We start from the raw sequence: 12,365 nt of genomic DNA, 5'->3' as shown, positions 1-12,365 counted from the left end.
AATTGTACATTCGTTAGTGTTATGGCCAATCCAATTTTAAAAATTCCACACAATGGAAGACTTCACCACTTCCTTTGGAAAATATTCTCCAATCGAATAGATGTCAGAGTGAGGTAGCTTTTCTGATACGTGGCCTACATTCAATCCCCTTATTCCTAGTTAAATCCCCTTTTCCTCTCTCTCTTTGATGCCATACCCTTAAAATGTGTGTACGCTGTTATGAGTTGGTGGATTCCATCACTTGCCATCATTAAATCAAGACTGGGTATAATTTTGGAGTTATAAATATTCACATGAGAGTTGGACCTGGATTCATAGAAATATGGTCTGAAAGTATGCTAGCCTATTATGAATTAAAATATGAGATATGTAGTCTTCCTTCCACATACAGTTTTTCCATCTGTGCAGTCTAGCACAATGCATATTAAAATACGTTATTTGATCTAAATCTCTTTGAGAAGAGACTCCTTCCATTAGCAACATTTCATGGTGAAGAAAAAAATAGCCTGCCTGTATACTTTCAGTCCTTTCGAATGCTCAACAGTAGGGTGGTATTTGCATTTCAGTTTTCTTTTGGCTGACTGTGAAACGAAAACTACTAACTGCACGAGTGAAGTGATCAGTTACCTCGATGTCCGCAATCGAGTGAGCAATCTGTGCACAGGCATCTACCAGAAAAAAAGCTCACTAATGAGTAAATAAATCTGCCACTTTTGTTTGGGCATGACAGCACTGCAGATCGAACATCAGCTGCTTTGGTCTGGGGGTTCTCATTTCTATGAAGAAAAGGAGTACTTGTGGCACCTTAGAGACTAACCAATTTATTTAAGCATAAGCTCCTGTTGGTAATAGATTGTGTTGTTAAATAAAAGAATGAATGATGAATGCATGGGATTGAGAGACTGAAGCAGGGAAATAATTGGTTAGTAAATGGTGCCAGCCTAATCCTAAGAATTTCAACCTTGATATCGATGGGCCGAAGAATATGCAAAGTGGAGATAACTGGATGACCCCCGGAGGGCGAACCAGAATCCACCCAAAACACATCAAGGAAGAACAAGAAGATAACATCTAGCCATCATGGAGCCGTCATAGATGTACCACCTGCTGATTGAGCTGATTGATGGTCATCTCAATTGTAAATTCAACATGATGAAGCAACTTCCATAGACTTGTATTGAACCAGAGACCTATAAAAATTGGGTCCAGGGACTGTGTTCTTTGAGTCTGGTTCTACGACCATCCTCCAGAAGCATCGGATGCGCATCTGACAACAACTCGGCTCCACTCTCGTGTCCAGGCCGCCTGGCCAGTGACTTGGCACAAGCAACATCTAGGCTGGTAACTATAACAACCTTTGTGTAGAACCTGTGTGTGAATGTCTGTGTGTGTGAATGGATCTATATAGAAATTGCATATAGGAATATTTTGTTGTATTTACAATAAACGTGGCAATTTGCCTTGTCCCTCTTACACTAATAAAAATGATACCAACAGGATCTTGTAACAGGGTTGGCCCCAGCAACTGGGGAGCAAGAGCCCGTGACAGAGCAAAGTGCAGCAGATTTGTCACATCTCCTTTAACTGCTTTGAAGCAAGATGCATTAACACCTTATGTGAAAAATGAGAACAACGCAAAGCAAGGATACCACAGCCTGCAATTGTCATGGACAGTCTTGTCTTCCCCACATGAAACCAGGTTTGTGGTTCTTGCATTGGTCTGACCTTGCATATAGTGTTCGCTGAATCCACATACCTTGAGATCGGCGTGAGATTCTAGCATCATTCTTTGCATAGCCCAAATTTCCACCGACTGCAGTGGGAGCTTGAGGTACACAAGAAATATAGACTTGGGCCCATCAATGTATTCTGGAGACAAGTACTCAGATTCTGAAGTGACTGCTACTGTTTATTTCTACATAGCACTTATATGTCTCAATCAGGATCAGCACTGCACTGGGATCGGCTTTGTTCAAACGCACCTGATACAGTCCTCTGCCTCAAAGAGCTTACAAACAAAGAACAAAATGCACAGAGTATAACAACATTAGCAGTGAGGGTAATGGTCATGTTTAAGATAATGCTGTCACACAGGGTAATATGCCTTATTTGACTTGTATAGTTAAGGTTGCACAACATTCTCTATTATGAAAAAGAGGAGGTTATAACATGCTGTGAACTTCCTAAAATGCTCGTGTTTTGGGGCTGAACTTTTTTCTGTGCTTGATCTTTGCTTGAAGTTGAATTTGACTGAAAAGCGTGAGGGGAAAATTATGTTAGCCTTTGGCATTAGAAAGTGAATAAACTATAATTTTTTGCATTATAAATTCTAACTACACTGAAGTGTGTAGTGATGTGTTTGGGGAGGTAGAAGGGGAAGTACAAATAAAGACCTGGCTCCTTCAACAATTTACACAAACGCTTAATTTGGTGCACTGTCAGTAATCCCATTGCAGGAAATGGGATTACTGCTCACAGCATACAAAATGAAGTGTGTAAAATCTTTGCAGGATCAGATCCAAAATGTTTAAGTCCTTGAAAAATCACTGCTGTGCATTCTTGGTCTAAATCTATTGAGATTTTATCAGATCTTTAACTTCAGTGTCCGTTCTTGCCAACCAGCCTGGCAGGCTTAGGGAGTAACCACTGCTGGGATAATTTCATAAGGGAAGATTGGAAGTGCATACACAGATACTATGCTATTAGGATCTTCCTGCAATTCTGGCAGCATTCTGCCATATGTTTTTAAAGTAATTAAGGTCCATAATATTTAAGGCCATACCATTTTCATTGCACAGCTCTGCTTGAAAACTGATGAGCATGACAGAACCTGAAGTTTACATTCTTCTCTGTTACAAGCCTATAGCCATCAGTGTAAATGGTATTATGCTGGTGTAACTTCCCTGATTTTTAAACTGAGTTACAGTGGCTTAAAACAGGGGAAATGCAGTGGGGAATCAGGCAAAGCACATTTCAAAAAATAAAGATAACATGAACATTTAGGTGATGTTAAATTTGGGTGGAGTGAGAATCTTAGAGGTAAGTGGACAAGGAATTAAAAAATGAGCTCTTTGTCTATTATGTAGAATTTTACAAAAAATAAAGAGGGTTCAAAGGTGCTTAAGTGCCTTAGGATATAAAGTTTCATTTTCAAAAATGACTCAGGCACTTAGGGTCAGATTTTCAAAGATATTTAGGTGCCTAAAGATGCAGAGAGGCTCTTGTGGGATTTTCAAAAGCGCCTAAGTGCCTAACTCGACTCCAATGCGAGTTTGGTGCCTCGCATCTGAAGGACAAGTTTTACAGTTTGTGTACACAATAAATGCCTGGAAACAGTGGGCTCTCATTGGTAGAGAATGACATTCTTCCAATTTTAATATTGATATTATACCAGAGCTATTTTGTACCAGACTGAAGGGAAAAATGATATATATCACAAACAATGTCTTATTTTATGATATTGTGGTTATCTATCAAGTGTTCGTGTCTATCAAGGTAATAAACTGCCTGGTGTTTGAGAATACTGGGTTTCTTTATCTGCAGAAAGGAAACTTTGACCTTATGTTCTACCACTGAAATGAATAATGGATACCACCATTATCCACCAACAATAATCCTCTTTCAGACTGAAGAGGATCCACCCTACCAAAAGTGCATGGACCTATAGACAAGACAACTAGATGTGATTACTAGCTAAACTTAGCTATTTGAAATTTTTATATGAGATGAGATGCTTATTGTTCATCTCAATTCTTTTGTTCTGACAGTCTTACAATTGTCCTTTACCTCATCGTTCTGTACCCCATTTAGTTAGTAAAAGAGCTGTCTTATTTGGGGAGGGTTTTTTAATGATAGCATGGCTCTTCAATCAGTAATACCGAAGTCTCAGATACACAGGCCTGATTTGCCACAGGAGTAGAACTGGAGTAACAAATGCCATACCATTCCATTTTGTTGCAAGCACATTCTTTCAATTTCTGGCCAAAGAGTTTTATCGTGGGATTGGCCCAGCGAGTTTTTGGTCTGCCCATTGGTCATTTGTGGTCTCTGGGGATCCAGTCACTGACTCGGTGAGTCAGCCGAGTGTGTTATTGTAGGAATTACTTAGGGCTTATTGCTAAATAAGTCTAATTTAAGTGTCATCATTTATTATTTTTTACTAAATAAAGTGACTAAGTTACACATAGCTTTGGCATGAAAAAATATTCTCTGACTGTTAACGTTCACCTAACGTTGTTAAATCTAAGCTCAGCACATTGAACTAAGCGGAAATAGACCTTACACACGTATTAACATTTGAAAGGAAAAAGTTGGAAATTGATTTTAAAAGGCTCACAGGATATAAAAAACACCTTTTCAGCTCCAGGTGCCTGGGTCAAAAAGGTACTTCAAGGGCTTGAACAAAATGCTGTTTAGGTAATTTAAGATAGCAGCTGCTATCTTAGGACAAAGATTTTCCTTTGCCAGAAAAGAGATCACATTCTGATATGACTCTCAGAGCCGATAAAATTCATTTATAACAACACTGGAGAAAGTACAAGCAGTAGGTGTCAAACCAGAACCTCAAATTGAATCTTTATAATCTCCTCATATTTGTGTTTGTCCAGAGCTATTTTACTTTTTCCATAGAGAAAGGGAATTACTCATACACAAAGCCACATGAAGATAAAATGACAGTATTTGTTTGGAAAAAAAGCTGGATTGAAAAAGGTATCATAGTTATCCAGTTAAGATAGCCTATGTCAAGGTTCCTCCCCCACTCTGAACTCTAGGGTACAGATGTGGGGACCTGCATGAAAAACCTCCTAAGCTTATCTTTACCAGCTTAGGTCAAAACTTCCCCAAGGTACAAAATATTACCCCCGTTATCCTTGGAATGGCCGCTACCACCACCAAACTAATACTGGTTACTGGGGAAGAGCTGTTTGGACGCGTCCTTCCCCCCAAAATACTTCCCAAAACCTTGCACCCTACTTCCTGGACAAGGTTTGGTAAAAAGCCTCACCAATTCGCCTAGGTGACTACAGACCCAGACCCTTGGATCTTAAGAACAATGAACAATCCTCCCAACACTTGCACTCCCCCTTTCCTGGGAAATGTTGGATAAAAAGCCTCACCAATTTGCATAGGTGACCACAGACCCAAACCCTTGGATCTGAGAACAATGAAAAAGCATTCAGTGTTTTACAAGAAGACTTTTAATAAAAAATAGAAGTAAATAGAAATAAAGAAATCCCCCCTGTAAAATCAGGATGGTAGATATCTTACAGGGTAATTAGATTCAAAAACATAGAGAACCCCTCTAGGCAAAACCTTAAGTTACAAAAAAGATACACAGACAGAAATAGTTATTCTATTCAGCACAATTCTTTTCTCAGCCATTTAAAGAAATCATAATCTAACACATACCTAGCTAGATTACTTACTAAAAGTTCTAAGGCTCCATTCCTGTTCTGTCCCTGGCCAAGACGACTACAGACAGACACACAAACCCTTTGTTTCTCTCCCTCCTCCCAGCTTTTGAAAGTATCTTGTCTCCTCATTGGTCATTTTGGTCAGGTGCCAGCGAGGTTACCTTTAGCTTCTTAACCCTTTACAGGTGAGAGGAGCTTTCCCCTGGCCAGGAGGGATTTCAAAGGGGTTTACCCTTCCCTTTATATTTATGACACGCCCCCCAAATCTCAGCTAGGGTGAAACACTGGCTGGGATTTCTTCCTGGAGCTCTAGGAAAACAGAGTTAATAAGACACATGCATCTCTAAATATACTACCAAGTACATAAAGACTAACAATATTTTCCACATCTCAAGGACGATTTTAACCAGTTGATTCTGGGAAACTTTCACGGGAGAGTGCATCAGCCACTTTGTTAGAAGCTCCTGAGATGTGTTGGATGTCGAAATCAAAATCTTGGAGAGCTAAACTCCACCGAAGAAGTTTTCTGTTAGTTTCTTTGACGGTGTGAAGCCACTTTAGTGCAGCATGGTCGGTTTGCAGGTGGAAACGCCGTCCCCAAACATATGGGCGTAGCTTTTCCAGAGCGTAGACAATGGCATAACATTCTTTTTCAGTGACTGACCAGTTGCTTTCCCTCTCAGACAGTTTTTTGCTGAGAAACACTACAGGGTGGAATTCTTGATCAGGTCCTTTCTGCATTAAAACTGCTCCCACACCACGCTCGGATGCATCTGTGGTTACTAGGAACGGTTTGTCAAAGTCTGGGGCCCTTAGTACAGGGTCAGACATGAGTGTCGCTTTAAGCTTGTTAAAGGCCTTCTGACACCTTCCGGTCCACTGAACAGCATTTGGCTGTTTCTTTTTGGTTAGGTCTGTCAGTGGGGCAGCGATTTGGCTGTAGTGCGGTACAAATCGTCTGTAATAACCGGCCAAGCCTAAGAAGGATTGAACCTGTTTCTTTGACTTTGGGACAGGCCACTTTTGGATAGCATCCACTTTGGCCTGTAGGGGGCTGATAGTTCCTTGACCCACCTGGTGTCCAAGGTAAGTCACTCTGTTTAGGCCTATTTGACACTTCTTAGCCTTAACAGTTAGTCCTGCCTCCCTTATGCGCTCAAGGACTTTTTGTAGATGTTCCAGGTGGTCTGCCCAGGAATCCGAAAATATGGCCACATCGTCAAGGTAGGCGACTGCATATTCTCCTAATCCCGCTAGGAGACCATCTACAAGTCTTTGGAAAGTGGCGGGTGCATTTCGCAGCCCGAAAGGGAGTACATTAAATTCATACAGCCCGAGATGTGTGATGAAGGCTGACCTTTCCTTGGCAGATTCATCTAGCGGTACCTGCCAGTACCCCTTGGTTAAGTCCAAGGTAGAGATGAACTGGGCCCTTCCCAGTTTCTCTAATAGTTCATCTGTGCGTGGCATGGGATAGTTGTCTGGGCGAGTTACAGCATTTAGCTTACGGTAGTCCACGCAAAAACGTATTTCCCCATCTGGTTTGGGAACTAGAACCACTGGAGATGCCCATGCACTTTCAGAGGGGCGGATTACACCCATCTGTAACATATCCTGGATCTCCCGTTCTATAGCAGTTTTAGCTTGAGGAGACACCCGGTAAGGGTGGACCCTAATTGGGTGAGCATTACCTGTGTCAATGGAGTGGTATGCCCGTTCAGTCAGTCCTGGGGTGGCTGAGAACGTTGGCGCGTAGCTAGTGCACAGCTCCTGGATCTGCTGTCGCTGCATACGCCCAAGGGTCATGGAGAGGTTCACCTCTTCCACACCACCAGCACATTTCCCTTCGTAGTAAACACCTTCAGGCCACTCAGCGTCGTCTCCTCCCTGGGCTGTAAACTGACAAACCTTTAATTCTCTGGAATAAAAGGGCTTTAGAGAATTAATATGGTACACCTTAGGCTTTCGGTTGGAGGTGGGGAATGCTATGAGATAATTAACAGCTCCCAGGCGCTCCTGGACCACGAATGGCCCTTCCCACGATGCTTCCATTTTATGGGCCTGGAGCGCCTTTAAGACCATGACCTGGTCTCCTACTTTGAAGGAACGCTCTCTGGCATGTTTATCATACCAGGCTTTTTGCTCTTTTTGAGCATCCTGTAAGTTTTCTCTAGCAAGGGCTAAAGAGGTTCGGAGGGTGTTTTGTAGGTTGGTTACAAAGTCCAGAATGTTAGTTCCTGGAGAAGGTGTAAATCCCTCCCATTGCTGCTTCACCAACTGCAATGGCCCCTTAACCTCACGGCCATATACAAGTTCAAATGGGGAAAACCCTAAACTGGGATGTGGTACAGCTCTGTAGGCAAAGAGCAACTGCTGCAATACTAGGTCCCAATCATTGGAGTGCTCATTTACGAATTTACGTATCATGGCCCCCAAAGTTCCATTAAACTTCTCCACCATGCCATTTGTTTGATGATGGTAAGGAGTGGCAACCAAGTGATTTACCCCATGAGCTTCCCAAAGGTTTTTCATAGTTCCTGCCAGGAAATTAGTCCCTGCATCTGTGAGGATGTCGGAGGGCCAACCTACCCTGGCAAAAATGTCTGCTAGTGCCTGGCACACACTTTTAGCCCTGGTGTTGCTTAGAGCTACTGCTTCCGGCCATCGGGTGGCAAAATCCATGAAAGTCAGTATGTACTGCTTTCCTCTGGGTGTCTTTTTCGGAAAAGGACCCAGAATATCCACAGCTACTCGCTGAAATGGAACTTCAATGATGGGGAGTGGCTGGAGAGGAGCTTTGACCTGGTCTTGGGGTTTTCCCACTCTTTGGCACACCTCACAAGACTGGACATAGGTAGAAACATCCTTGCCCATTCCCTCCCAGTGGAATGACCCCCCCAAACGGTCTTTGGTCCTGTTCACCCCAGCATGGCCACTAGGGTGATCATGGGCTAAGCTCAAGAGCTTGGCCCGGTATTTAGTTGGAACTACCAACTGTCTCTGAGGATGCCAGTCTTCCTGGTGTCCCCCAGAAAGAGTTTCCTTGTATAAAAGTCCTCTTTCTACAACAAACCTGGATCGATTAGAAGAGCTGAGAGGCGGTGGGTTGCTCCGTGCCGCCGTCCAAGCTCTCTGGAGGCTTTCATCTGCTTCCTGTTCGGTCTGGAACTGTTCCCTTGATGCTGGAGACATCAGTTCCTCATGGGATTGTGGACCTAGGCTTGGTCCCTCTGGAAGCGATATAGGGGATGGAGCTGTTTCTGTTGACTGTGAACCGCTCTCCGCTGGTGCACTATGTTGGGATTCAGGCTCCGGCTGAGCCTCTTGTGTAGGGTTATCGGCTGCTGCCAGTTCAGGTTCGGTGGGGCCCTCTGGTGTTGAGGTTGCGAGTACTGGATTCAGTGCTGACACGGGGTCTGGTGTTGGTTGTTCGGCTGGTTCCGGTTCTGGGACTGGTTCCGTCTGGGTCTCTGGGACTGGATCCACTACTGCTGTTGCAGACATTGGCCTGGGGTCCAGGTCCATCACCTCTGACTGGGTCCTGATAGAAGTTTCCGGAACAGAGCTAGGCCTCACGGCTTGTTTAGCCTGGTTGCGGGTGACCATTCCCACCCTCTTGGCCTGCTTCACATGATTGGCCAAGTCTTCCCCCAACAGCATGGGGATGGGATAATCATCATAGACTGCAAAAGTCCACATTCCTGACCAGCCCTTGTACTGGACAGGCAACTTGGCTGTAGGCAAATTGAAAGAGTTGGACTTGAAGGGTTGAATCGTCACTTGGATCTCTGGGTTGATTAAATTGGGGTCCACTAAGGAAGCATGGATAGCTGACACTTGTGCTCCGGTGTCCCTCCACGCGGTGACCTTCTTCCCGCCCACACTCACAGTTTCCCTCCGCTCCAAGGGTATCTGGGAGGTATCTGGGCCTGTGGACCTCTGGTGTGATTCCGGTGCAATGAACTGTAATCTGTTGGGGTTCTTGGGGCAGTTGGCCTTTACATGCCCCAGCTCGTTACACTTAAAACATCGTCCAGCTGACGGGTCACTGGGACGAGGAGGGTTGCTGGAGAACGGGGTGGTGGGACGATAAGGGGTCTGGAGGGTTCTTTGGGAGGTAGGTGGGGCTTTGGGCGGCCCCCGGTAATAGGGTGTGGTCTGGGGTGGTCCCTTCTGGTCTCCGCTCCAACTGCGACCAGTTTTCTTCTTCTCTGCCACCTCCACCCATCTGGCTCCAATCTCTCCTGCCTCGATTACAGTTTTGGGTTTCCCATCTAGGATGTATCTTTCTATTTCCTCAGGAACACCCTCTAAGAATTGTTCCATTTGCATTAGGAAGGGCAAATTTACTGGAGATTCAACACTTGCTCCTGATATCCAGGCATCCCAATGTTTCACAATGTGGTAGGCATGTCGGGTAAATGACATGTCTGGTTTCCACCTTAGGGCTCGGAACCTCCGACGAGACTGCTCGGGTGTTATCCCCATTCTGACTCTCGCCTTGGATTTAAACAGTTCATACTTGTTCATGTGTTCTCTAGGCATTTCAGCTGCCACCTCAGCTAAGGGTCCACTGAGCTGCGGCCTCAGCTCTACCATGTATTGGTCAGTAGAGATGTTGTACCCAAGGCAGGCCCTTTCAAAGTTTTCTAAGAAGGCCTCGGTATCATCACCTGCCTTGTAGGTGGGGAACTTTCTGGGATGGGAAGTGGTACCTGGAGAAGGATTGTTAGGGTTTGTTGGTATGTTCTGCTGGGCCTTTATTCTCTCCATCTCCTCCACATGCTTCCTCGCCTCCATTTCCCTCTTGTGGGCAGCCTCCTGTACCTCCTTCTCCAGCCGCATGAGTTCTATCTGTCTTTCATGTTCCCTTTGTTTTTCCTCAGCCTGAAATTTGGCTAATTCCAGCTGTAGTCGAGCCGAGGATTTGGCCATTCTAACCTCTCTGTTTTTAACTAACTTTACACCTGAGGTTTAGAAATAAACAAACAAAACTTGGCTGTAAAATTTTGCTGTGCTGGAATAGAATACCTATTCTCTGATAGTGATTGTCAGCCTACAGAAAAAGACAATTCCCTTGTCTCTGCTCTGGGCCCAAATTAAAGCAAAAAACCTCCAACTACTTGGAAACCTGCTTACCCAGCCCAACGAAGAAAAAAAAAAAATTCTTTTCAAACCTGTGCTCCTTGTAAAACAAAAAAAAAAATCAAAATCCTAAAAAAAACCCTGCCACTTTTGTCTCCAGGCAAATGGGTAGAGTACACACCCCCTATTTACTTTTAGGAAGAAAAGAAAAAAAAAAAACAAACCTCTGGGTTGGAAGACTGTGAATTTCCCTGCAGGAGTTAAGTACCCTGCCTCCAGGCAAATGAAACCTGCAATTCACAAGATAATCCCCTTTTGTCTCTGCTTGGCCACAAAGCAGAGAGAAACCAAGCTGCTTTCAGTTTCAAAGCTGCCTTCTGGACTTCCTAAAAATTCCTTTTTAAAATCTGTATTTCTAGTTCAAAAAATCTCAACTGGATCTCAAAATGATTTCAGGTTAATCCCACCACTGTGCCACCATGTCACGGTTCCTCCCCCACTCTGAACTCTAGGGTACAGATGTGGGGACCTGCATGAAAAACCTCCTAAGCTTATCTTTACCAGCTTAGGTCAAAACTTCCCCAAGGTACAAAATATTACCCCCGTTATCCTTGGAATGGCCGCTACCACCACCAAACTAATACTGGTTACTGGGGAAGAGCTGTTTGGACGCGTCCTTCCCCCCAAAATACTTCCCAAAACCTTGCACCCTACTTCCTGGACAAGGTTTGGTAAAAAGCCTCACCAATTCGCCTAGGTGACTACAGACCCAGACCCTTGGATCTTAAGAACAATGAACAATCCTCCCAACACTTGCACTCCCCCTTTCCTGGGAAATGTTGGATAAAAAGCCTCACCAATTTGCATAGGTGACCACAGACCCAAACCCTTGGATCTGAGAACAATGAAAAAGCATTCAGTGTTTTACAAGAAGACTTTTAATAAAAAATAGAAGTAAATAGAAATAAAGAAATCCCCCCTGTAAAATCAGGATGGTAGATATCTTACAGGGTAATTAGATTCAAAAACATAGAGAACCCCTCTAGGCAAAACCTTAAGTTACAAAAAAGATACACAGACAGAAATAGTTATTCTATTCAGCACAATTCTTTTCTCAGCCATTTAAAGAAATCATAATCTAACACATACCTAGCTAGATTACTTACTAAAAGTTCTAAGGCTCCATTCCTGTTCTGTCCCTGGCCAAGACGACTACAGACAGACACACAAACCCTTTGTTTCTCTCCCTCCTCCCAGCTTTTGAAAGTATCTTGTCTCCTCATTGGTCATTTTGGTCAGGTGCCAGCGAGGTTACCTTTAGCTTCTTAACCCTTTACAGGTGAGAGGAGCTTTCCCCTGGCCAGGAGGGATTTCAAAGGGGTTTACCCTTCCCTTTATATTTATGACAGCCTAAATAGTGATCCAGAATCTATAAAATATGAAAAAATCCTTTAAAGGGACAATTATTAAGAAGTCAAAAGGGAGTACCCACTTCTCCAGATTAATGATCGTTTTACCATTATCACATCAGTCCTTCACAACAGACTATTCCTATTCCTGTTCCTTCACAACAGACTATTCCACAACAGACTGTTCACAACAGCCAACACCTTTATACTCTCTTGAGAAACATTAAAAGGAAAGCTAGGCCCTAATCCAGCCAGCACTTAAGCATTTGCATAACTTTAAGTATGCCAATAGTCAAATGATATGACTGGGTCACAGATGGGTCACCTTTGTCTGGCTTGTCCTCATCTGTCTCTCCATGAACACAAGTCAATGCCATACCATTCCATTTTGTTGCAAGCACATTCTTTCAATTTCTGGCCAAAGAGTTTTATCGTGGGATTGGCCCAGCGAGTTTTT

At 43.7% G+C, this 12,365-nt stretch overlaps 1 protein-coding gene across 1 annotated transcript in view; it reads right to left on the bottom strand.

Annotated features, from left to right (window-relative positions):
* The window catches only part of LOC144930112 (uncharacterized), a 42,116-nt gene extending 30,341 nt beyond the window's left edge, over positions 1–11,775 (bottom strand). The window contains exons 1-2 of the mRNA XM_078851125.1: positions 11,666–11,775; positions 9,045–10,381 (exon numbers count right to left, since the gene is read on the bottom strand). Of these exons, the coding sequence (XP_078707251.1) occupies positions 9,045–10,349 (1,305 nt within the window). The 5' untranslated portion in view covers positions 10,350–10,381; positions 11,666–11,775. The remainder of the gene's footprint in view (positions 1–9,044; positions 10,382–11,665) is intronic.
* Positions 11,776–12,365: the final 590 nt, after the last annotated feature.

Source organism: Lepidochelys kempii, chromosome 1 (assembly GCF_965140285.1).
Source record: "Lepidochelys kempii isolate rLepKem1 chromosome 1, rLepKem1.hap1, whole genome shotgun sequence".
Lineage (NCBI taxonomy): Eukaryota > Metazoa > Chordata > Testudines > Cheloniidae > Lepidochelys > Lepidochelys kempii.
This window is presented reverse-complemented; position numbering and strand designations above follow the sequence as displayed.